General features: G+C 35.1%; 3 protein-coding genes across 6 annotated transcripts; all 3 read right to left on the reverse strand.

Annotated features, from left to right (window-relative positions):
• Positions 1 to 1,876: 1,876 nt before the first annotated feature.
• Positions 1,877 to 8,112, reverse strand: LOC149385864 (LRR receptor-like serine/threonine-protein kinase IOS1). Of its 4 annotated transcripts, none has more exons than XM_089625209.1 (13): positions 8,013 to 8,112; positions 7,388 to 7,928; positions 6,276 to 6,748; positions 6,039 to 6,177; positions 5,883 to 5,954; positions 5,709 to 5,780; positions 5,514 to 5,594; positions 4,955 to 5,100; positions 4,599 to 4,831; positions 3,925 to 4,051; positions 3,722 to 3,784; positions 3,454 to 3,643; positions 1,877 to 3,342 (listed from the first exon to the last, which is right to left on the reverse strand). In XM_089625209.1, exons 1-13 carry the CDS (start codon positions 8,110 to 8,112, stop codon positions 2,928 to 2,930), a joined length of 2,652 nt encoding a protein of 883 aa, XP_089481335.1. In that variant the 3' UTR covers positions 1,877 to 2,927. The 4 variants fall into 4 exon arrangements, with proteins under 4 accessions (XP_089481335.1, XP_089481338.1, XP_089481336.1 ...); XM_089625212.1 differs by having other exon boundaries at positions 3,722 to 3,772; positions 3,910 to 4,051; positions 4,599 to 4,807; positions 8,013 to 8,103; XM_089625210.1 differs by having other exon boundaries at positions 4,599 to 4,819; positions 8,013 to 8,103.
• A 5,006-nt stretch (positions 8,113 to 13,118) lies between these two features.
• On the reverse strand, positions 13,119 to 19,961 carry LOC149385865 (LRR receptor-like serine/threonine-protein kinase IOS1). Its single transcript, XM_089625213.1, has 13 exons — positions 19,871 to 19,961; positions 19,225 to 19,765; positions 17,074 to 17,558; positions 16,708 to 16,846; positions 16,519 to 16,590; positions 16,338 to 16,409; positions 16,167 to 16,247; positions 15,914 to 16,062; positions 15,583 to 15,815; positions 14,288 to 14,414; positions 14,116 to 14,178; positions 13,850 to 14,039; positions 13,119 to 13,722 (listed from the first exon to the last, which is right to left on the reverse strand). Exons 1-13 carry the CDS (start codon positions 19,959 to 19,961, stop codon positions 13,308 to 13,310), a joined length of 2,658 nt encoding a protein of 885 aa, XP_089481339.1. The 3' UTR covers positions 13,119 to 13,307.
• Positions 19,962 to 23,448: 3,487 nt separating this feature from the next.
• On the reverse strand, positions 23,449 to 24,618 carry LOC149385866 (F-box protein SKIP23-like). Its single transcript, XM_089626430.1, has one exon. It carries the CDS (start codon positions 24,616 to 24,618, stop codon positions 23,449 to 23,451), a length of 1,170 nt encoding a protein of 389 aa, XP_089482556.1.
• Positions 24,619 to 25,109: the final 491 nt, after the last annotated feature.

Raw genomic sequence — 25,109 nt, forward strand, 5'->3', positions numbered from 1 at the left:
TTGAGAGAGAGAGAGAGAGACGGAATGAGAGATTACCAGAGATAGAGAGATACCTGAGACGGGGACAGGGGCCGAGCTCCGATAGATAGAAACGCTTCTGAACAGCTGAAGTTAGCTCTCTGATCCTTCTTCCCTCCTCGCCTATTAAAATCAATCCAAACCGCAATAAAGATCCACAATTCTCAAATAAATTCATTCCAGCTTCAAAATTTAATTTTTTTAATCCAAAATATTAAACAAACCTATCCCAGCATAAACACTACAGTGTAACCAAACGCTGATAAACAAAAAAAAAACAAAAAAAGCAACAATGCAAACATATACAAACATGTTAGGTTTGTGTAAGGCGTGTTTGTAAAGCGTAATTGAATTATACCAATAAAGTTCTGAATGCGAGCAGCTCTTATAACGACGCCTGGGCCAGTGGCGGAAATTACAGAGAATGAACGACAGAGAACGGCAAGTGTGAAGCTGCTAAAAAATGTATGAAAGTCGTACTATTTTGTAATGAGAAGAAGAAAAACATATTAATTAAGCTAAACTATTTTGCTCATAAATGATTATAATAATCAATGAATTAAGGGTACATAGTCTGAAGAATCTAACCTGTCACTCAAAAGATATAGCGAAGTTCCCAGAATACGAGACTGAGAGAGAATGACAAAGAACGAGAGAGTGAAACATAGATAATGAGAGAGAGCGAGCCAGAGGGAATCAGCGAGTGACAAAACCTGAATGAACGGCAGAGTGGCGACAAACTTTTGGGAATCGCACGGCGGTTGATACCTGGTTGAGACAAACCCAGAACGAGATAGCGAGTCAGAATGAGTGTGAGAGAGAGAGAGAGTTAATAGAGAGAGAGCAACACAGACAGAAGGAGAGAGATCAATTCACCTCAACGAGCGGCGGCCGGAATCGCGGGGAGAAGCCAATTTCAGGAATCACCGGACTTGGGTTGGGAGTGAAACTTGGGTTCAGAATGAGGGAGTGAGAGAGTGACAAATGTAGAGAGTACAAACGAGGGAGACACTCATCACAAACCAAGATGGAGCGGCAGCGGAGCGGTAACCTTCAAACGCAACTACACATTCCAGATGCAACTACTCCTTAGCGCAAAAAAATATGGAGGCAAATTTCCCTTTTTTCCGCCAATTTCTTATAGACGTGACTCTTTGTATAAGACGCGATAAGTCGCGCCTATTACCAAACGAAATTAATATAAAGCGGGACAAAAGTAGCGGTCAAAATTTGGGTGAAATTTTGTTTCACGTAATACTAAAAGTTGCGTCTATACGGACGCGACTAGTTGCGTCTGAATCATTCCGTGTCAGAAGCTACAGTTTGTCATAGTATGGAGAGATGTAGTTGGGACATTTAAAAGGTTTATTAGAAGATTTTAGTGGGTGTCGGCAATAAGTAGAGGACGCCTTTTGTGGATGAGCTTGGAGAGAGCTTGGAGAGAAGATGTTGAAATTCTGTTTTGAGGGAGAAGCAAGATGTCGCACACAATGTAGCAGTAATATATTCAACAACTTGCTTTATCACAGATTATGGATAATGAAATAAACAGTAAGTAAAAGTAAAAACACGCAATATGGTTACCCAGTTCGGTGCAACGTCACTTACGTCTGAGGGGCTCACAACCAGTGGAAAGGATTTAAGTATCAAGTAATCAATAGTACAAATAAGGACTTACATGAACAATATAAACATCAACGCCCTAGAAACTATTACTACAAGTGATTACCAAACTATTACTTCAAGCACGCTCTGTTGCTTGGTCAACTTCAATATCAACGCACGTGAAGACTTCAATCACGTATACACAAGACCCAATTCTCACAGACACTCAGACTCCTTGAATAGTGTTTGTAGAATTACTCCCCCAATCGAGCACGTCTAGGAACCCTAAAATATTTGATAAAGCGTCAAGAGTTGTTAAGGGGAAGCACTCGGCTTTTATAGCAGTCATACAAGTCTGGAAGTCGAACTAGGGTTTTCTTACCCAAAAATGTGTGAAGATCATCAAGGAAAGTCTTCAGTTATACGATCTGGCAAAACAAGAAACTTACCAGAAATACAGTTTGCGCATAAAGAGAAAGATATCTCTATTAATCCTGAAGCATGTTGACTGACATCTTTCGTTAACAACTTGCAGTAAAAAAATAAGACAACACATAACGTAACAATAGATGTCTTTTTTTTTTAACTTAAAAAAAATAGAAAATTACCAAATTAGTAGGTTTTATTGTCTTAGACTTACTAAAAAATTCTTAAACCTTATGATCAGTCTGGTGTGGTCTAAATGCAGTCTGAATTTTTAAAATCCATTTTAAAACAGTTAAAAAAATCATATCGGACCGAATTGGATAAAATTTTAAACCAGATCAGGTTTACAAAATCAATCACCTGGTCAGGTTTATAATTTTTACGGGTTTTTATCTTTGCACAACCCAAAATAATAATATAAACAGCAGAGACATGATATTTACATACAATTTGAATTAGGCAAACCTTATGTCGAAAAAGTAAATTGATTATTATTTACAACATTCTCATAGTAGTAGTATTAATTATCAATATTTACAGTTTTAGTATGGGTAAGTTACGTAGTTTGATCTCCCTTTTGAACCTTTGACAAATTTGCGAAAATCAGGGTTTATAACATATAGTTAGCCAGAAGATTATTCACACAAATAATTAGCAAACATATCAAACTTAAAATTATCACCAACAAGGATACATGTATCACGTAAAAACCATTATTTTCTCACATTATAATATACAGAGGTTTCTTAATAAACAAATAAAAAAGTTACAAGAGGTGAAAAGTAATAAAATTAAAAAAAAAAAACAAATAACATGACTCCAAGAAGGGTATATTAACATACTCGGTAGGTTCAAGAAATGTAGTTGATATCAATTATCTACCTTGCCAGTGGATTAAGGTCAGTATGCATAGTCATAGATAATGCTTCAATAGAAGTGGTCGAATCCGTGACACGACTAGCGGTCCTTCGATTTTGTTCGACAGCCAAGCATTCTTTCAGTTCGCTGACCATCTGGCTCATATTCGGCCTTTTGTTGGCCGAGGAAGATACACAAGCCAACGACACTTCAACCGCTTTCCAGACTGAGTTAATATCAAAATCCCCGCGCAGTCGCGGGTCAACAATGCTTTCAATGTCTCCATTCTTGACCATTGCATTGACCCAACTGCCTATATGAGTCCTGTCATTGCCCAAGCTAATAATCGCAGGTCTACTTGTGATTATTTGCAACATCACAACCCCGAAGCTATAAACGTCACTTTTCTCATTTAACCTATTTGTTAAGTAGTACCTGCAACAAAAACCATTGAATGACAGTTTACTATCTCTTGTCTCAATTTCTGTCTTAAGATGAAAATAAATCGGTTTTTTTTTTTAACAGGAAATCAAGGCCAAAACATACTCAGGATCAAGGTAACCAGGCGTGCCAGCAACGATTGTAGAGACATGAGTCCCGCCATCAGTTGGAAAAATTCTTGACAGACCAAAATCAGCGAGTTTTGCTTGGAAATTCTCAGTCAATAAGATATTTGAGGTCTTCACATCTCTGTGCACTATTGGAGGTTTGCAGCCATTATGCAAATACTCCAACCCTGTAAATATACATGAATATATCACTTCTTAGCCATCCAAGCATATTCAAATCACCAATAAGTCAAAAGTTGGCTAACCTTGAGCTGAATCAATTGCGATTTGTAGTCTTCCTTCCCAACTCAAATGTCCTTTATTATTTCCTAAGGATCAAAAATGGTAATTGCTATGATTTCTTGTTCCCACAATATATCTAGTTTTGTACTTAGTCTTGCTAAAACGCAACTCTAATAGCTAATGTAGAGTTGAAACAGAGAAGGAAAACAACGGAGTTGAAGATAACCTGAGAGATGAGTATCTAAGTTTCCATTGGCCATATGCTCATAAATGAGAGCCTTGTTTGTTCCTTCACTACAATACCCAACCAGGACGGTCAAGTTTCTATGGTGGACTCTAACTAGAAGCTTAACCTGTTGGCAAAGAAACGAAATTAAACATGGGTAAATTCAGAACATCAAGATTCAAGAGTACTGTGAAAAAACGACAATAGAAAGAACTAAATATAACAAATTTCACACTACATAAATGAATATATAATTACATGTACACTGCCCTGTATTTTTTTCTATTATTGTAAAGAGTATTTTTTAAATTTAAAAAAATTAACCTTTTTCCACCTTTAGTCATATTTTTTAAGAAATCTCATCCGTCTAATCTACGAGACCCATTTTCAGGGTAAAATTGCATTAAAAAAATTTATAACCGAATCACTTGCAGTTAGGTATCAACCGTCAAACTGATTCGGATAAGTCGAATACTTTATATATTCCATTAAAATTTGTCTCATATTGAGCAAAACGATCAAATCTGTTATGTTTTCAAAGTTCAGAGACTGCTCGTGCGAAAAAATGATAGTTGGGACCAATCTGTTATAACACGCAAAGTTCAAGAACACAAATAAGAAGCTATCATTAAAGAGATAAAGAAACCAGGTTGATAAAAAAGAGCAACACATACCTCAGCTTGAAATTCATTAAAACCTTGAGCTGATGAAGAAGAAAGCATTTTTACAGCTACCGGAATTGTGCCATCAATCAAACCATAGTAAACCGTTCCAAATCCGCCCTTTCCAAGGACTCTTTCAAAGTTGTTTGTCATTTTTATTACGTCTGCGTATGTGAACTGCCTATTTCTAGACTCGAATTGTTCGGTATCAATTACAGATTCTGCAGTATTCACTGCAGTTACACCTGGTGAACCAAATATTTTTTAATTTTTGGAATTAGTAATGCTGTAGAGAGCTAATATCTCTCAAGGTAAATGTAAGAAACGAAAATAAGCTAGAGTGAAGTTTTATAGTTTAAGTAAAGTACCTTGATTCATCTTCTTTCTACGAAATAAGAAAATCGCTGCGACTATTATTACCAGGACGACCAATCCACCAATTGATGCTGCTATTGGGATCACAATGTTGCTCTTCTTTTTACGACCATCCGAACTATTTTTGCTTTCTCCAAAACTAATTGACGATTCAGAAAATTTTAACTCGGAGGATGAATACTTTTTAGATTCAAGAGCTTATATTATGGTTTGAACGCAGAGCACTATAAAATAATCAATTAATTGAACAACTAAGCCATCAAAATTTAGAAATTTGTTCAATAGTCAACTTTTTGTATATTTTAAGTAAATAATCATGATGATAATGTGTTAATGTTTGAACGTTTTTACCACTTCATATATTTCTTTGAAGTCTGATAGTTATCTACAATTATTAACAACTATTAATGTATTTTTGACTTTATTAATAAAATCTCGTAGTTATTTATTTAAAATTTAACAAAGTTGATTATGCAACAAAATTTGAGTTTTCATATTACTACCCTAAAATAATTATAAATAATTTTTAATTGACTAAAAATACAAGTGTACCTTAATAAAAGTGAGCCATTATTGGATCTTTCAATAAGCTTATCTGGAAGAGACCCAGAAAAATTGTTTCCACTTAGGTTCCTGTCCAGGTAAAAAAATATAACAAAATTATTATTCCAAGTATATACAGTGGATTATGCGAAATTAAAACAACGAAAAGAGATGATAAGACTGCTTCAATGACTCAGGACTTACAGGACTTTTAGCTTTGGCAACGAAGCCAAGAACTCGGGTACTGGACCACTCAAGCTATTATCAGACAAGTCCCTATAAATGTGTCGTAAATAGACGAAGGTTACCGAACTATTTCTATGATATCAACTGTAATAATTAAGTTAAAACTAGTTGATTGAAATGTAACTATCTTACAGTGATTCAATCATAGTGAGGTTTGAGAAACTTTCAGTTATATTACCGGTCAGTCCGCTGGATGACAAATCCCTGATCAGGATTGTCAATCAAATCACCTATTAGTAATTATTCTCGGATGATAATTAAAAAAAATTCAAGGTAGACTTGACATACAAGGATATAATTTTAGGAGAGTCAAACACATTGGAGGTGCAATTAAGGCCAGTCCACAAGTATTTTGCGGGAACACATGGATCTCCGTCCCAATTTCTCTTCACCCCGTAAGTTGACTTTATGTTGTTGATGGCGTCAACTAGAGTAATAGGATGCCAATAAAAGTACATTAAACTTAGATAATATATAGAAATTTTATAAAACCTTAAATAAACTAGTTGGAAATAGGAAGTTTACCATCTCCATCATCAGTTTCCGACTGCGAAAAATCGAGCTCCGAGTAGATTTCGAAGGCGTTGAGGATAGGCGGGAGAGTTGAATTTTCATATCTTTCAATGGAAAAGCTGTAGTTAGTTTTTCCAGTCATGCCAGCAATGCTGTAGATGGTGTTTGAGGACAAATAACTCGGCACAACCGGGCCATAAAAAAGTTCTCCGTTCAATTTGATGTTCATAGCCCTAAACTCATCTGGTTGGAGCACTTGAACCTCCATAAAATGGGCGTACATGTAATATCTCGTTATTGCATCAGGTGCTACCATATAAAACTCTATCGCTCCGGTGAGATTGTTCTTGGGGACCGCTGCGGACTGAATCACGATATCTGGCTGGTCGTAAGTATTTTTGTCCGCTGTCAGCTTTGTGGTTAATGCCGTCAACTCATCGCTATTAAAAGGGTTCCATGCTCGATCATAAACGTCATATGGATACCTAATACACAAAATGAAAATAAGTTCCCATGCAAGTTAATGGTCTGTCAATCGTTAAGTTCACCGGCCAATCTCAAAACAAATTTGAAAGCGTTTTTGTGCAAATGATATGTGAACTATCAGCGTGTACCACTTTGCCCGTCGGTATGGATCAAGAGGTTCTATTTCATAACTAACTCATAACCTTTATAAACTCTTGATATAGAATCTTGAAAATCAGTATACTGATTCTACGTGTAAAATTGTGTCCAAGCCTTTTAGTTTATTCTCGTAAATATTAAACTTTCTTTATTAAAATCCGACACCCAAACAAGCTATAGTGTGTTAAAACCTAATTTATAATTTTTTAAAAAATTATTAAAACGTAACACCTAAACAATCCGAAATTGTTCAACTTTTACCTAGAATTTTTAAGGCTAAGTTGTAAGTAATTTGCATTTTATAAAGCCAACAATTGTGATGCATATATTATTTATGTTTCTTCCTCGATACATTCTACTCATATATATTTGTAAGGAGCAAAAGTTTATTTTTACACTAGTTCATGGACTACTTGTGCCGAAAACTAATTAAAGATTAATCAAAGGTTTCCAAAAATAAAGGAGGGTCAAGTAGTATTATAGTGAATTAATGAACGGACCTGTATGTTACATTGTTGGTTGAACCCATGTCCAAACGCCCAGCTTTGACCAATGCACTAGAGTTGGCGATCTGGTACGTCGTGTTCAATAGCGGCCTCATCTCTATTGCATTAATAAAAGGTGTCCCGTTTCCGGTGTTGACGAGGCATAGACTGAAATAGTCCCGCAGAGGAGTGTAAATGATCTCGCTGCTCATCGGATCTGTGGCCAACTTGAATGCAATCGTTGCCCAGAAATTGCCTCCCATGTGTAAATCAAACTTCGGCGTCTTGTTCAGGCTGTCATAGTCTCCATAAAAGAAGTAAGTGGCGATCAAATACTTTGTGCCCTTCTCTACGCTTATTTTGTAACAGTTTCGGATTCCTTCGGGGAAGCTTCTGAGAAATGTGATCTGTCGCTGATAATTGGTTCTGTATTGCGGCGATATGCTTTTGCTCACCCCAGTGCTGATGAACGAAGCGTCCGATATGTAATTCAGTGTCGTCAATTTCTCGGTGTAGCTAGTGCCTTCAGGGAGACCGCAGTCCAAGCTTATGAAGCCTGTGGCACGGAAAATATGAAATCTTATTTTAAAAAAAAAAGTAAAACTATCCATTGACTATAGATCGGATAGTTAATTTTTGCCTGATTGGTCTGGATTCTGTGCATTTACGAGACAGAGAAGAGCAAGAACTACGAGTGACTTGAAGATGAAATGACGTCTTGGCATCTCCATAATCCTCATTTACATTCCCAGGAGCAGCCGTTAAGCATAAATTTTTTTGTTAATGACGAACATATATAACTCGGCAGAGGTTTACCAAATTTTTTTTATTTCAATCAATTGTTGAAAGTGTTAGTGCTTGGTCTTGGTCAAAACTACGCCAGTGCAGAGAGGCATGATTCTGAAGTAATGATCATGATACGATATTAATAGCTGTCTTCGTATTAGACGACTATCAAGAAATATATAAATAAATAAATAATTAACAACCTGTTTTCTGGTATGATTTGTATTTTATTTTAGGAAGTCTAGTACACAGAGTTATTCAAAGTTTAGGGAGATGAATATCGTAGAAAAAGTGCTCAACTTGTGGTATCAAGTGCAAGTGAGTTTTATATCATGTACAAACGTGGATGTCAGTACAGCTTTACAATATTTCAAGAACTGTCTAGTTGGATTAATACACCGGGGTAACGTGATTCCATAAAAACTGCAGTCTTCATCAAAACTAAAATTAACAAAAAAAAATTAAAGAGTAAGTGGGCCTATCTATGTATGAAACTACTATGCAATACAATCTATTACTAGAGCTCTATATATCATTTTTTTTTTTTGTTCAAATGCTTTCGGAATATCCTTATTTTGGGGAATACCCATACGATATCCGTATACCAGGCGGAACAAGTTACCAGTCAAATGGCACAGTATACTCTAAACGGTAATCGAGTTATTAGCAAAATATTTATCAGTTTACCTCTTATTTATTAAGATACTTACTAGTAATAAATTAACTTTTTGTAACGTATTTTATAGGGAGGTATATGACTATTTTGGATCTCTTTCGTTAAAATTTGAATTTAATAATCTAATACTTAACAAAATAGCTCAAAAGATCATTTGCATATGTCATACAAGGTGAACAAATGTACGAGTAAGGCTATATATAATATACAAAAAATAGGAAACTAATCCACTTACACTTTGAAATTACTAGTCAAGTCTTGGTAGATATTAGGTAAATAGCCGCAAACCTAATGTATTTACAAATTTTTATTTTTCTTTTTATTGTTGCTGTTAAGCTTTTTGAACGTGTAAATAATGGTTTATAGCTATTTACAAAAACTTACTAAATGTTGGCTTAATAGTAAATTAGATATGTAAATAAGGCTATATATATATATATATATATATATATATATATATAATTGATCTATATTTAATCTTATAATAATTAGGCTATAATTTTGATTGATGGTAACCGCTTAATTATTTTATATAATCTTTTTTTCATATTGATTTTCGTATACAACCCTTTATAAAAATTTAGTTATTGTTTTTTAACTTACCAATATTTTAAACTCACATAATTCTAATTTAGAATAATTTTTAAATATAATATAATTCATCATAATTTTTTTTAACTTACTAATATTTTATACTCATCATAACTCTTATTTAAAATAACTTTTAAATTTAATATAATTATTCGAATATTTATTTTTATTAGTAATAAAATTATAATATAATATAACCAAAATTATTCAATTTAATTTATATTTAATACTTAGATTTTGTATATTTTCGTGAATACCGGCTCAAACTAATTTATTTCTTATTTTGTGATTTATCTCGGTAGTAGATATGTCAGGGTGGAAGCACAAAAGATACTTGAATAATTGGTTTGTACTTCGTGTTGAATAAATTAATACAATAGGCTTGGCCAAATATTTTACTATGCTAATTTTTTTTTAAATGCTAACGGCATGTTTGGAATGAGAATAATAATGAATAAAGAAAGAATAAAATGGAAATGCAACTTTTATTATTTTGTTTGGTAAGCATATCAGAATGGGTGATTGAATACATAATAATAATATGTTTGGTTATTAGTAGAATGGAATATAATTAATATGTGTTTTGTTGCAAAATGACTCATATTATGACTAAAATATTATACAAAAAGTTTAAGTGCAACTGAGTTTTATTTGTATAAGCGTGGATTCAGTGACGGAGCCAGAAAAGTCCATCAGGGGGGGCTATTGAAAAAAAAAAATTCAGGGAGGGCTTGATTGTAAAAAATTTATAAAAATTGAGCCAAAAGTATAAATTTTCAAGGGAAAAAAATGTATTTTTTTTTTTAAAATGGGCAAAAAGTGAAAAAAAAAAAAAAAAAAATTTGAGGGAGGGCTTAAGCCCCCCTGGGCCTTAGCTGGCTCCGTCACTGCGTGGATACACCATTATGGGGATGTAAAATTCATAATGACTTTTCTAGGGTCATAAGAACCGGAAAAAAAGACCCGAAACGATTTGAAAAAAAAAAATATGTTACCATCAAGTGGCTAAAGTCGTCTTATATGTGTGATCAAATAATCAATACAGTGAAGCCATATATTTTTATATATTTTAAAATTAAAAAAAAAATGATGGGATTCTTCACTTGACAATAAAAAAAAAATTATTCTAAAATATATAACATAGTTACGAATACTTTAGTTAAGTCTACCCAAAATGTTGACTAATGATTCATATTAATCCATAATTCTAATTTCCTAATTAATAATTCCATTTGCCAATCAAATACCATTTTTTTTAATAGAATCTTAGATGTCTTGCCTAAATTCAAAACGGAGCGAGCTGTCTAGTGCCACGCTGTTTCCAACGAGTAGGCTCAATCCACACGTAATAAAACAAAGACAAAAAATACAAAAAGTCGTGGCATTACATTTTATTTTTCGAAGTTGAAAATACATATTAAAATCATTAAATAATATGCAAATGATTACTAGCTCATGGACGTTCATACCCAAAGTTCCAAGTTCCAACCTAGTGACCGACCATATATTTTTATTGAAAGTCGTGGTTTTTTCATGCGTTGAGAATTTGACTTTCGACTAAAATTGCATTTCATGTTCGTACTAGACTCGTTCGCACTAGTCTCTTACAATTATATGGATGTTTATAGAGTCATTGAAACTAATTAATTATAAAACATGATTGTCTAAAATGAATAAAATAGTTAAAATTTAAAAAGTTCAAGTGTACCTAAATCAAATTGACATTACATTTGCAAACGATGAATTGACCAGTAAAACTAGATCAATCCATGTTCTTTAAATTCTCCTTTATGTTTCTGGTGATCTATTCCGACTCCAACTTTTGGAAAGTGGGGTTCCCCCACATTCACAAGTTCACATGTCTTGATTTTAATATTTAGAGACCTAAGGGTAGTTATTCATCAAGGGTAATTGACGTCCTACCATAATTGAAAGTGCAATAGTATTTAGGGTGATTGAGTATAATAGTCAATTTGAAGGATAAAATTGTCAAAATAATCAACGTTATATTTATTTTGTACAATAGTTAATAAACTACATAAACTCACTTGAAGAGACAATAATACCCTTCATTTAAAATAAATGATTATCTAATATAAATCAGTAAACAAAAATAAATAAATAAATGAAAAATTATTACAATAAATAACTCTTTCATTAATAGATTAAAAAATTCTCTAAAGATATTACGAGGTCTTCACCGTCAATCTTCACCGTCGGTCTTCAACGCCAAGTCAACTTACGCAATTTTTCGCCGATCTTCACCGCCGATTCGTCTCGAACCGCCAATTCTCCGACCGGAGATACAGAGTCCCCAATTCTCCTACAAATAAATCAAAATTAATAAGAATAAAGAGAAATAAACCGAATTAACATGAATTAATTATGAAATAAATAAAAATAAACCGAATTAACATGAATTAATTATGAAAATAAACAAAAGTAAACCGAATTAACATAAATGAACACAAATTTGCTTACATATATCGGCGCCGTGATGGCCGTCTCGTTGTTGGTGCCGCAGATCTGTGTCGGTGCATTGCGTCCAGAGACGGAACGAGTCTTGGCTCGCACATCTTAATCAATGAAGGCAAAACGTCGTTCGCTGATTCGAATCCTCAGATCCGTACAGTCCACGTCTTCTCTGTCCGAATCCTTTATGGTGATCGGAATAGCCAATTCGTCGAGATTCTCCAAGAGCTCTTTGACGGAGCGTTTCTCCGCCGTGATAGACCGCTCACGGAGAAGATGAAGCCAAACAAAGACTACAAATTGGTGGTGATCCGTGCCATCACGGAGGAGCTCGGATCGGTCGTCGGAGAGCTCGAATGGCAGTGGAATTGATCTCGATGCGGTGGGACTTGCTAAGGTCCTCTTCCGCCCCGGCCGACCGCACTACAACCGTGGCATGAGTGCCGCCGTGGTTGTCAACCACTTCTCGTTCCTCAGCCATTGAAATAATAATATCGGATTAATTACACGATATATAATAATGACAATGAGTTTAATGACTTCCTGGAATAGGACATGGTTTCTAAGAATAGACTTTTCTCTTCCATGAGCATTATCGATTTCCACACATAATTTTCAAAAAAAAAAAAAACTGTCGTGCAAAGAAAGAAGGAAGAGAGAGAGAGAGTAAAAAACGAAAGAAATTGCTACACATAAGGGAAAAAACTCTAATAATTAATTAGTAAAATAACGCTTCTTAAAGGGCCTTTTTGGAAGTTAAAATTTGTTTCAATCTACTACGTCATTCATAAAGCCATTTTTTTTAAAAAAAATCTGAAATGTCGGCTAATTTACAATTCCAACGTTGCTAGCCTGTGTAATTTTTCTAGTATTTTTGTACCATTTTTATTTGTCTATTTTTATAAGGCTACGATTCAGAGTTTTTGTAAAAAAGTTGGGTGGACTATACGATTCGTAAAACCTTTGGCTAATTCCCAATAGTCAATGGACACTTTGGGCATATTTGAAGTTCTTTTTTCAAAGTAAGTTCGATGACCTAAGAGCATATCCAACACAAAACTCCAAAATGTAATTTTTTCCACTCTAAAATACAGTTTCTATCGAATCAAACAATGTTTATTCTTCAACCTAATTCTCAACAACAACAAAAACATATACTTCACCTCTCTATTATTTTTAGATTCATCTACAATCATTTGTAGATTTTGACGATTAGCTGGGATTTATATAATTTTTAGATACATATTTTGTGTATATTTGAATGCATAGTTTGTTCATACCACCTTAAAATCATTATTTTGACACGTTACAATTTACAGAGGCTAGCTTTCTCAATGAAAAGAGATTACATAGGGATAGGGAAGGATATTAAACCCGAGAGATTTGAGAGATCTTGTACACATTAATTATCTACCTTGCCAATGGATTCAGGTCTGTCTGCATAGTGATAGACAACGCTTCCATAGAATTGGTTGAATCCGTGACACGACTAACGGCTCTTCGAGCTTGTTCCACAGCCAAGCAATCCTTCAGTTCGCTCACCATCTGACTCATATTTGGCCTTTTGTTCGCCGACGAAGATACACAACCCAATGACACTTCAACCGCTTTCCAAACTGAGTTAATATCAAAATCTCCAAGTAGTCGCGGATCAACAATGCTTTCAATGTCTCCATTCTTGACCATGGCATTGACCCAACTACCTATGTGAATTCTGTCATTGCTTGAGCTAATAACTGCTGGTCTACCTGTGATTATTTGTAACATGACAACCCCGAAGCTATAGACGTCACTTTTCTCATTTAACCTATTTGTTAAGTAGTACCTGCACCAAAAACCATTTATCCACAAAGTACTTGAGAGACTATCATTTGAATAAAATAAAAAATAAAAAAGTTTATTTGTGTCAATAGCCAAATATCCTTATTTCAGGAATTAAAATAAAAACATACTCCGGATCGAGGTAACCAGGCGTGCCAGCAACAATTGTGGAGACATGAGTACCGCCATCAGTTGGAAAAATTCTGGAGAGACCAAAATCAGCGAGTTTTGCTTGGAAATTCTCAGTCAATAATATATTTGAGGTCTTCACATCTCTGTGCACAATTGGAGGTTTGCAACCATTATGCAAGTACTCCAAGCCTGTAATTATACATGAATATTAATTTCTAAGTAACAAAATAGATTTAAGCACCAATAAAGTCAAAATTTTGCTCGCCTTGCGCTGAATCAATTGCGATTTGCAGTCTTCCTTCCCAACTCAAATGTCCTTTATTATTACCTATAGATTTAAAGAAAGGTAGGTGTTATGAATTCTTTTGGCTCCCGTATATCTAGTTTTGCTCGTATTTTTATCAAATGTGATGATTAATTTTAGCGATGTGAGTTACCTGAAAGATGAGTATCTAAGTTCCCATTGGCCATATGCTCATAAATGAGAGCCTTGTTTGTTCCTTCACTGCAATACCCAACCAGGACGGTCAAGTTTCTGTGGTGGACTCTGACAAGAAGCTTAACCTGTTGGCGAATGTCAAGTTATAACGCAATGGTATTATTTGTCAAGAAAAGAGAATTAAAGAAATATAGCAACCGACATAATGGAAATGGAAGACAAGAAGAAAATGGTAAAAAGAAATAAATACATGCACATATAGGTATGCTTTAGGTTTTTTGGTACTAGTCCTTGAACTTGTCGAATAGTTGCACTTTAATTATTATTAAACAATTTTTTTTATTCAGATCCTTTTGAACCCGGATCGTCTGTCCTTTCTCTTTTCCGTGTCTCATTTTGTGTCGCTCCAATAAAAATAATCCGTATCATCATTTTATTTCATTCTTTATTTATTTTTAATTACCTAAAAATAAATTAAAATAAAAATTAGCTTATTTTTATTAGACACAAAAAGTGGACAGAGGGTCTGGATTCCTTTTGTTGACTGTGGGAATTTCTAGCACTTCTTAAATTTATGTTCAAATTTTCATCGGAAAGGTTTCATACTTCAAACAAGAACCTAATTTTTTAACAAATAATTAGGTAACTAGTCATATTTACATTTTCTCATTGTGTATAGTCAACTTTAATACTAGTTAAACGACCACAAACATAACGTGACATTCTTAGTTTGGCCTTTTATTGAAATAAAAAAGTGGGGTATTTACGATAATTTACGCGTGTAAATACATGGACATTGCCATTGATTTCGTATTTACAAAACGTTGACTATATAGCAACGTAAAAATGTACATATGATTATATAGCTAATGGACCCATTTTGTAATGTATATTTTAACAATATATCAATAAGTATTTCATTAAATATTTAGTTCAACATTAAACTGCAAAAATCAACAATAAATAAAAGTTATATTTTGATTTGTAATAATATATTTCTTTCAATGATTAGTGATATCGCTAATACCAAAAACAAAACAAAAATTAATAAAAATAAAAAACCCTAATTATAAGCCTCAAATGAGTAACCTTTTTTTATAAATCCCAACGTTATTATCTTAAATGGATTAAATACATGCACAATCAATATCAAGAGTGCTAAATAACCAACAAAAAAAAAAAAAAAAAAAGAGTCCAAAGTGCAAATATGCGATACGGAAGCAATCCTAAAAAAAGCCTTTATAATAGGAATTTATGATGAAATCAATGCGGTGGGAGATATAAATCACATACCTCTGCTTGAAATTCATTGAAGCCTTGAGCTGACGAAGAAGAAAGCATCTTGACCGCCACCGGAATATTGTTGTCAATCAACCCATAGTAAACAGTTCCAAACCCGCCTTTTCCGATGACTCTCTCAAAGTTGTTTGTCATTTTTATCACGTCTGCATACGTAAATTGCCTGTTTCTTGACTCGAATTGTTCGCTATCAATTACAGATTCAGCATTATTCACCGCGGTTACACCTGGTCATCATTGAATATATTCCAGTATTTTTAATCGATTTATCTATCTTTCATCCATCAAACTATAAAATAGTTGAACGTGGCAATATAAAAAGTACCTTGTTTCTTTTTCTTTCTAATTATAAAGAAAATGGCTGCTACTATTATGACCAGGAGGACCAATCCACCTATTGATGCTGCTATTGGGATCACAATGTTGTTCTTCTTTTTAGCAGTTGATGGATCACTTTCATCACTTTCTCCAAAACTAATTGATGGATCATAAAATTAAATTAAGGATGTGTTCAAGGATCAATATTTTGGATTATCAAGAAAATTGTAAATGTTCCTTTCACCAGACTAATAATGTACCTTATTAAAAGTGAGCCATTTGTTGATCTTTCAATAAGCTTAGCCGGAAGAGAGCCAGTAAAATTGTTTCCGCTCAAGTTTCTGTAGATGTAATAAAGTAAAACACCAAAATTTTAATTTTTGAAAAAAAAAAAATAGGTCGTATGACTGCTTCGATGAATCGGTACTTACAGGACTTTTAAATTTGGCAAGAAAGCCAAAAACTCAGGAACTGATCCACTCAAGCTATTATCGGACAAGTCCCTACAAATGTCATATATACCCGGATTGTCAGTAAAACCGCTATTTCTTTTTAACAAAGTCTAGTCGTTAAATTGTAATCGAGTTGGGTTCAAATCAAATCATATCTCACAGTGATTCAATCATAGTGAGGTTGGAGAAACTTTCAGTTATATTGCCCGTCAGCCCACTGGATGACAAGTCCCTGTTCAGGATCAATAATAAAATAAGACATCAATAACTATTCGGGGATGCCTAGTTCTAAATAATTTATATATACATCAGGTAAAAATTATATATAACTGAGGCAGATTTAACTTACAAGGATGTAATTTTAGGAGAGTCAAAGACATTGGAGGTGCAATTAAGGCCGGTCCAAAGGTATTTTGAGGGAACACAAGGATCTCCATCCCAATTTCTCTTCACCCCATAAGTTGACTTTATGTTATTAATGGCGTCAACTGAAAATTATCATTTCACAGCCCATTTAAAATAAAAAATAAAAAGTAAGGTATAGAAATTCGTTAATAAAATCTTAAATAAAGAACCCGGATCTTCTCCTATACTCTCTCTCTCTCTCTCTCTCTCTCTCTCTCTCTCTCTCTCTCTCCTATACTAGTAATTAAAAATTTAACTAGCATTTTTTTTTAAGTAAATTAAATGAACTAGTAAATAAAAAGCATTTTACCATCGATTTCATCAGTTTCTGCCTGCGAAAAGTCCAGCTCCGAGTATATCTCAACGGCGTTGACAATCGGGGGCAGAGTTGAATTTTCATATCTTTCAATGGAAATGTTGTAGTTAGTTTTCCCTGTGAAGCCGTTGCCCTTCTTGCTGAAGATTACGGTCCAGGATAAGTAATTCATCACAACCGGGCCGTAGAAAAGTTCTCCGTTGACTTTGATGTTCATAGCCCTGAACTCATCCGGTTGGAGGACTTGGAGCTCCGTGAAATAGACGTACATGTAGTATTTCATATTTACATTTGGTGCTTCCAGATTAAATTCTATCGCTCCCGTCCGGTTGTTCTTTGGCACCGCCGCGGTTTGCATTACTCTACTTGGTGGCCGGTACGAGAATTTCTCTTTGTCCAAGGTCACATTCGTACTTATTGTTGTCCAATCTGCGCTAGTATAAGGGCTCCACGCTCGATCATATTCGTCTAATGGATATCTAATATCATTAAAAAAAAATGATCATTGCATAGTCGGCAAGAAGAGTTCCACGTGAACAATTATGTTTGTTACACTTCTTTTGTCCATCAGCTAAATTTCTAATGTTTGCTGTTTATAAAATGGGTCCTTTACACATATAACTATATTTATAATTTTAGATTTTTATTTAGTCAACTTTTAATAAATATTTGGTACATAGTCACGTCCACTTATTTACACACGTAAATTGACTAAAATATTTCATTTTATTAACACACTAGACGAGAAATAAAATGAGGTATTTAAATCAATTTACACGTGTAAATATATGAACACAGTTCACTACTAGAAATTCACATTTATGGTGCGGAAGGGTATTAGATGCGACATGTCGCACATAAATGTCGCACCTAAGCACATATTAGGTGCGACATGTCGCACTGGATACCCATCCGGATGATTAAAAATTTTGCTAATGTTTGGTGGTATCCGGTGCGACAGTGTCGCACCGAATATGAAAACGTCGCACCTAAAACCTTTAGGTGTGACTTTGTCGCACCTAAAGGTTTTAAAATTTAAAACGGTCAGGAAAATCCCCCCGAACTTTTTTGGCTGTGTGATTTCATATTCGGTGTGCAACAGTGTCAAACAGCGGCGGACGAGGACGAGGAAGCGGTTCCCGAAGTTCTGCCAACTTATTTGGTAGAGGGAATTCTACTATCGATAAGTTGTATATGAAAAAAAATTAGGAATTGACTTTTTCATTTTTATTAGACTGGATTTATATGTTTAATTCAGAATTCTATTTTCAGAATATTATTTCTAATTTATAATTTTGTTAATTAATTTTTATTTAATTATAAATTAATTTTGATTTAATTTTCTAATATATAAATTTGTAAAAAAAAATTTAATTAAAATAACATATTCGGTACGACATGTCGCACCAAATATGACTAATTTATTAATTATTTGTTATAAAATTCCAACTTGAAATTCTTTGAAAACTTACATTACCTGCTTATAATGATATTCATTAAATAGTCTCTATGCCTGAAATAGATGTTTAAAAAGTAATATAGCTTGCTTATAATTTAATAAACATTTAGTAAACAGAATCTTACTTGACATAAAAAGAATACTCTTAATTAGGATATACATTGCTAAGTTATAATTAAATTTGTCTCTGTTTTTATAATAAATTAGCAAATGATTTAATTTGGTATATGTATGTTTAAGTTTTTTAGGTGATAGATTTCATCATAAATAAACAATATTAAAAAAAAACTAATAATATTTACAGTTATAGGTTATTATATTTAGAAACAATAAGTTGATGGACTAAATTTAGCATAACAATTTAGGTAGTGTTTGGCTACAATTATATAAGTAGATTTTCATAATCACAGTATAAAAAATAAATAAATGGTTTAGCAGGTATATATATATATATATATATATATATATATATATATATATATATATATATATATATTTAGTCAATATTTCGTAATAGTAAGTAAATGGAAATGTAAAAGTCAGACGTAAATAATATATAAATCAGGAATGTCACGTATTATTTGTGGCTATTTACCTAATATTTACGAAAGGGTTGCTATATAGCAACTTCAAACGTTTAGTTTAAGTTGACTATTTACTTAATTTTTTGGTAAAAAATAACTGACCTGTACGTTGAATTGGTGGTGGAACCCAGGTCCAAACGCCGGGTCATGAAGAATGCAGTAGAGTCAGCCATCGCGTACGTGTCGTTCGATAGTGGCCTCAGCTCTATGGAATTAATGAAGGGTGTCCCATTTCCAGTGTTGACAAGGCATAGACGGAGATAGCCCCGCGGAGGCGTGTATATCATCTCGCTGCCCATCGCGATGGAGGCCGATATGAAGTAAACGGTGTCCCATAAATTTCCTCCCACGTGTAAGTCAAACTTCGGTGTCACGTTCTTGTTGTCATAGTCTCCGTAGAGAAACGTAGTCGAAATCAAATACTTTGTGCCTTTCTTTACGCTTATTTTGTAACAGTTTCTGATTCCGTCGGGGAAGCTTCTGAGATATGTCATCTGTTGTTGATAACCGGCTCTGTATTCGGGCGCTATGCTTTTGCTCACTCCGGTGCTGATGAACGAAGCATCTGATGTGTAATTTAGTCCAGTCTGTTCAACTGTGAAGCTCGAGCCTTCGGTCAGACCACAGTCCAAGCTTATGAAGCCTGTGGCACGAAAAATATGAAATAAACCTTGTTAGAAATTCCGTGGATGAGTATCAATCGACTATAGAAGAAGAAAAAAAAAAGATTCAGATAGTTGTTTTTTGCCTGATTGATCTGGATCCTGTGCATTGACAAGATAGAGAAGAGCAAGAACAACAAGCGATATGAAGATGAAATGACGCTTCGGCATCTCCATAATCCTGCGTACTAAAAATGATAGGGATTGAATTATGGGTATTAGACTTCATCGGTTAAATAACGTGCAACGTAGGAATAAAATAAGTCAAAGGTTAGGAAGATGCCATGATGGAGCTCTATTTCGTATAAAATAAGTGCTCAACTGTGTTAACAAGAATAATATAAATTCTCTTACTGTGTAAATAAAGCTTAGCATATGTCAACGATCGTTCGGTTTGCAAAAATTATTCTACGTTGAATAAAGTATTACATTATATACTTGGTCAAAGATTTCACTCTGCGTTTTTATTATTAATTTTAAGGGAGATTTATTGGTATGAACGTGGATAATCATGCATTCTTGGATGTAAAATTCATCAAGACTTTTCTAGGGTCCGTCCATTTTTAAAGTCGTCGTAGGCAATCAATCATTGATACGCGATATATGCGAGCACTTGTTTGATGATTTATTGGCGTATATAGTCCTTCTATCTTTTATATTTGCGGTGTTTTGGTCCTTAATCTTAGTTGTCTTTTAGCATTTTATTTCCTTCCTAACGATGTAGAAATACTTTGGCCGTGCTTTAAGAAAAATAATAAACCAAGCAACTCTAAACATATTTAAAATATAAATAGCTTATTGATTTAGTAAAAGAAACTAGTTAATTAATAAATTGACCTTAAAATACCAAGTTATTCTTTAACATTGAGCATCATTTCATGAAAAATTGGACGATCGACGCTACCATAAACATTGAGATTGTGATTTATCCAACGTTTGATAAAATTTCAAATATAGCCATAAAAGATGACATGATAATTTTAGGCGTATAAGCGGAAACAGCCTTCTATACGAAAATAAGAAGAAATTGTGTGTATTACACGTTTGTAACAAAATAGAAAATAAATCAAAATTAATTTATCCCGCTACTTTCAATTAACGACATTGACTTTTTTAAAAAAATTTAAACATAATCTGTTATATCACGGCTAAGTGGGAAAGATTATTGAGTTTATTACGATTTTATTTTGAGTAATACGTTCAAGATTCAAAATAAATAGGCGCGATGATCTTCATAATTTTTATTAGACCATATTCATATTTAAACAATGTGTAATTGGAGTAGTTAAATAACGTGTTAACAAAAAACAACTTTACTGTAAAGTTAATATTTCTAAATTTATATCTTGATATGTCCAATTATTTTAACAAATACTATGCGCTTTTTATAGAGAAATTGCCTCATTTGTCACCAATTTCATAACATTTTCTCACTTTCCACCAAAAGACTATTTTTTCCCAAAATGTCACCATCTATGTCAACAATGTTGACATCTATTTTTTCCGTTCACTATGAGATGTCAACATTGTTGACATAAATGTCAACAATGTTGACATCTCGGTGGCATTTTGGGCCAAAGTAATCTTCCTTGCTGTTTTCTGTTTCTTCATCCCCAAACTGGGAAATTTTTTGAACGGTCACATGGACTTAACCTGAAAAGAGATCAAGATGAGACAGCTCCACAAGTCCCAAGGCGCGAATGGTGCAAGATTGGAGGCTTTCTCGGGGAAAGCTGATGGTCAACTTGGCCAAACAAATCGAAAAAAGCTGGAAATATGGACTTCTAGAGTTTCTGGCCTAAAGTTATTGGAGCGATAGAAAAGTCTGTGTTGTTTCCTCTTTTGTTTTGTACAGTTTTTCTTTTGTGTGTCATTTTATTAGTTTTGTGTTTTAGAAAGTTAGTGTGTCGTTTAGTCTAGTTCAAAGCCGTATATAAGCTGAATGTCTTGTTCACTTTTCAATTGAATCGAATAAGAATTTTCTTCACTGTGTATTATTCAAGATCATAGCTTTATCATCCCAAATTCGATTTCTCTCTCAAATCCCTAGAAATCCAATATGGTATCAGAGCGAAATCTTCCGCGTATGTTTTTCTAGGTCAAAAAGATTCCTTCGTCATCCACGATTTCCTGCAATCAGTGATCGATCTCTGCATCTCCTTCTCTCGAGGACTCCAATGGCAACTCAGATGGAAATGGAGGTCTCCGACGCAAGCTCAGATGGAAACTCACGAAGGTCGAATTTCCTTCCCCTCTGAGAATTCCGATTCTTCAGCATCTCTTCTTCTCGATTTCAAGAATTTCTCTCCGCTGCTTCAATGACGGAAGAGACTTCATCGACGGAGATGCTTCGGATAGTTCAGAGCGTTTTTCAACAAGAAATTGGACCGGCGATGATGCAAGATATCAAACCGATTCAAGAATCTCATCGATGGAGAGCTTATTCTTTCGGTCCAATGAAGACTCGAGATGGCGTTACATTCTCTCATTCCAGTGAAGGCTCGAGACGACGCTCCATTCTCGAAGTTCAGATGGATCTTCATGATCAAGAAAGGTTGACGAAGACGCTGCGTCAAGCATCAAGATTTTTCTCCGGCGAGTCCCGCCGTGTCAACGCCGTCAAGATTCTTCTCCGGCGAGTCCCGCCGTGTCAAAGCCATCCAGATTCAGTCTGCCTACCTTGCCTGCAAAGCCACGTAGATCCGTCGCCGATATCAGATTCAGTCCCGATCTCACTCTCAATTTCCAATGTCCATAATTTTTTCCTGTGTTTCAACTGCAGTTTGGAGACGTGGACCCAGGAGGGAAGCAGCACTGCCGTGGTGAAGAGAGCGTGGGAATTCGCGGCGTTCAGGGCTGTGATCGTATCTTCAAGAAGGCTGTTCGTGGACGTGTACTACGATGGCATTCAGAGTCTGTCTTTTCACGCTAGAATAGTAGAATTTGTTATGTGATTCTCGATTAAATTGAGCAAGTCAAATCACAAAACCTTGGTCAAGTTTTTGCTGGTTCATGTTGGTTTAGCTTCCTCGGATATACAAGACGTATGCCTTAGTTTCTCAAGAATAGAAACAGCTCTTTGTCGGAGTGGATGTTCTTGGCTATACCGATTCGAACGCATCACCGGCATTTGGACTTCTTCACCAAGCTGTTATCTTCTACGTTTCGAGTTCATTCCAAGATAAACTTTCAAGAAGGTTCATCTTGAGGGGGTGTATTGGAGCGATAGAAAAGTCTGTGTTGTTTCCTCTTTTGTTTTGTACAGTTTTTCTTTTGTGTGTCATTTTATTAGTTTTGTGTTTTAGAAAGTTAGTATGTCGTTTAGTCTAGTTCAAAGCTGTATATAAACTGAATGTCTTGTTCACTTTTCAATTGAATCGAATAAGAATTTTCTTCACTGTGTATCATTCAAGATCACAGCTTTATCATCCCAAATTCGATTTCTCTCTCAAATCCCTAGAAATCCAATAAAAGTCTCTCGACTTGCACGTTTATGGTTAAGGAACCATATCCAAGTAAATATTATATATTTTTTTTAAAAAGAAAAAAAAAAGTACATGCATATATTAGGCGAGTTCAATTGATTTTGAAAGAAACATGAGTATGTAGACTATAACAAATTCAAAGCATAAGTTACCAAAGAAAACCAAGCGTATACATTATACTAGAAAGTTAAAGTGGGGAAGACAAAAATAGGAGGCCGCTTTCCCATAGCTTGATAAGTAGATTCAGGGATGCGGTATCGCCCATGAAACTTGTTAGTTTGGAGATCATAAATGCCCATATCACGAACCTCCCATCGAGTACTGCTATCCGAGTCCACGTCGTGAGTAAAATATATGCAATTGGGCAGATAAGCGGGGGAGGCTTTGATGCACAAGGAGGTATTATCGCCCAAAAACAAGGCGTTATTGTCTCCGATACTCGTGACCCTCTCGTATTTTCCGGTGGCGAGGTCGAGGGAATACACGTTGAAACCGGTAGTGTATCTTCGGGTTTGAACCCACTCGGAGCGCTTCTTGAAGAGCCTTTGGACAAAGTAAGTAGTCTCGCCGCAGCCGCGTGACTGGACGAGGTAGTTGTTGAACTCTCTTGTGTCCACCTCTCGGTCGGGCGGTCGAACGAGCACGGAATCTCGGTCCATGTGGTTAAGGTCGATGGAAAAAACGTCGCCGAGGCATCCCGCGGCATAAACCCGACTCGTCCCTCGCAACACCATCAAGTCATGCGGTGGAAAGCCGGTCCAGGGGCTTCTCACTGTACTCCACGCCGAATCTCGGCCCACCCTGAAAACCGCAATGTCTTCCGAGGGCCACACCGAGGCAGCTACCACGCACTCGTCCCGATTCTTCACTGGATCGGCTGAGATCAACAATTTCCTGACGTGGTAAGGTTGGAATCTCGGCAAGATACTACCCGGAAAGGCGACAGACTCCGCTGGCGGAGGATACACCGGCGGAAGCATTATTTCCGTCGCTGATGAGGAAAAGGGCTTGTAGAGAGTCACCGACCAGTCTTCGTTCACGGCAGCGAGCCAGCCATGGGCCGACCCGCAGAATCGCTTTCCGTACGGCACCGAGAGCTTGGATATCAGAAAACGATCGGCCGCCACGTCGAAGGCCCAAAACGCTTGGCTGTCTTTCTCATCGCCGACCAGAAGCATCGGCGTGTCAGCCACGCGCTCTCTTTCTACGTAGTCTTTGACCGTCGAACGCCAGTTTCGGCACACGCAAGCGAAACGCAAAACATCTTTGCTTGAATCAATTTTCTCTAAAACACAATACAGTAAGTGGTTTGGAAGCCCGTCGCCCCAACTACAGATCCGATCTTCCATCTTTTTCTTCTTTTGTTTTTGTTTTTCTCTTTTCTCAGCCACATATATAGGAGACACTTTTCTAACCTACTCCGACTCCATGTACTTTGCAGTTTGCACGTAGAAGAACCTGAGGTTCGATTAGTTATGTCGGCCCATGAAAAGAGACATTTTATTTTGGGCCTTACCACACTTGGGTCCAATAGACCGGCTTGATCGAACGTGGCGTTTCTAAAAAAAAATAATTAGGTTTAATAGAAGAATCTAAAAATAAAAAAATAAAAAAAAACTTCCTTGTATATTCGCTGGCTAAAAACTTTATTATGTCGTTACAAAAGAAAAAGAAATTATTTCATATATGCTATCTGCTCAAAATTAAGGGACTCTTCCTTTTTATATACAATTTTACTACTTTTTTCACAATAATTAATACGATTTTACCATCTACTCCTTTTTAATGTATTAATGATAGGATAAGAAGGTAAAAAAAAAGGCTCACCATTTTGATACAA

Source organism: Urtica dioica, chromosome 9, assembly GCF_054948205.1.
Source record: "Urtica dioica subsp. dioica isolate 48M chromosome 9, U.dioica_male_clone48M_v1_H2, whole genome shotgun sequence".
Classification (NCBI taxonomy): domain Eukaryota; kingdom Viridiplantae; phylum Streptophyta; class Magnoliopsida; order Rosales; family Urticaceae; genus Urtica; species Urtica dioica.

Coding starts and splice junctions, on each gene's coding strand:
- LOC149385865 (XM_089625213.1), bottom strand. CDS start 19,961: ATGGAGATGCCGAAGCGTCATTTCATCTTCATATCGCTTGTTGTTCTT. Junction 16,847..17,073: donor AGAAACTGATGAAATCGATG/GTAAAATGCTTT, acceptor GATAATTTTCAG/TTGACGCCATTAATAACATA. Junction 13,723..13,849: donor CCTGGTTACCTCGATCCGGA/GTATGTTTTTAT, acceptor TTTTTGGTGCAG/GTACTACTTAACAAATAGGT.
- LOC149385866 (XM_089626430.1), bottom strand. CDS start 24,618: ATGGAAGATCGGATCTGTAGTTGGGGCGACGGGCTTCCAAACCACTTA.
- LOC149385864 (XM_089625209.1), bottom strand. CDS start 8,112: ATGAGGATTATGGAGATGCCAAGACGTCATTTCATCTTCAAGTCACTC. Junction 7,929..8,012: donor ACAGAATCCAGACCAATCAG/GCAAAAATTAAC, acceptor TCCGTGCCACAG/GCTTCATAAGCTTGGACTGC. Junction 4,052..4,598: donor TTAATGAATTTCAAGCTGAG/GTATGTGTTGCT, acceptor CTTTGCCAACAG/GTTAAGCTTCTAGTTAGAGT.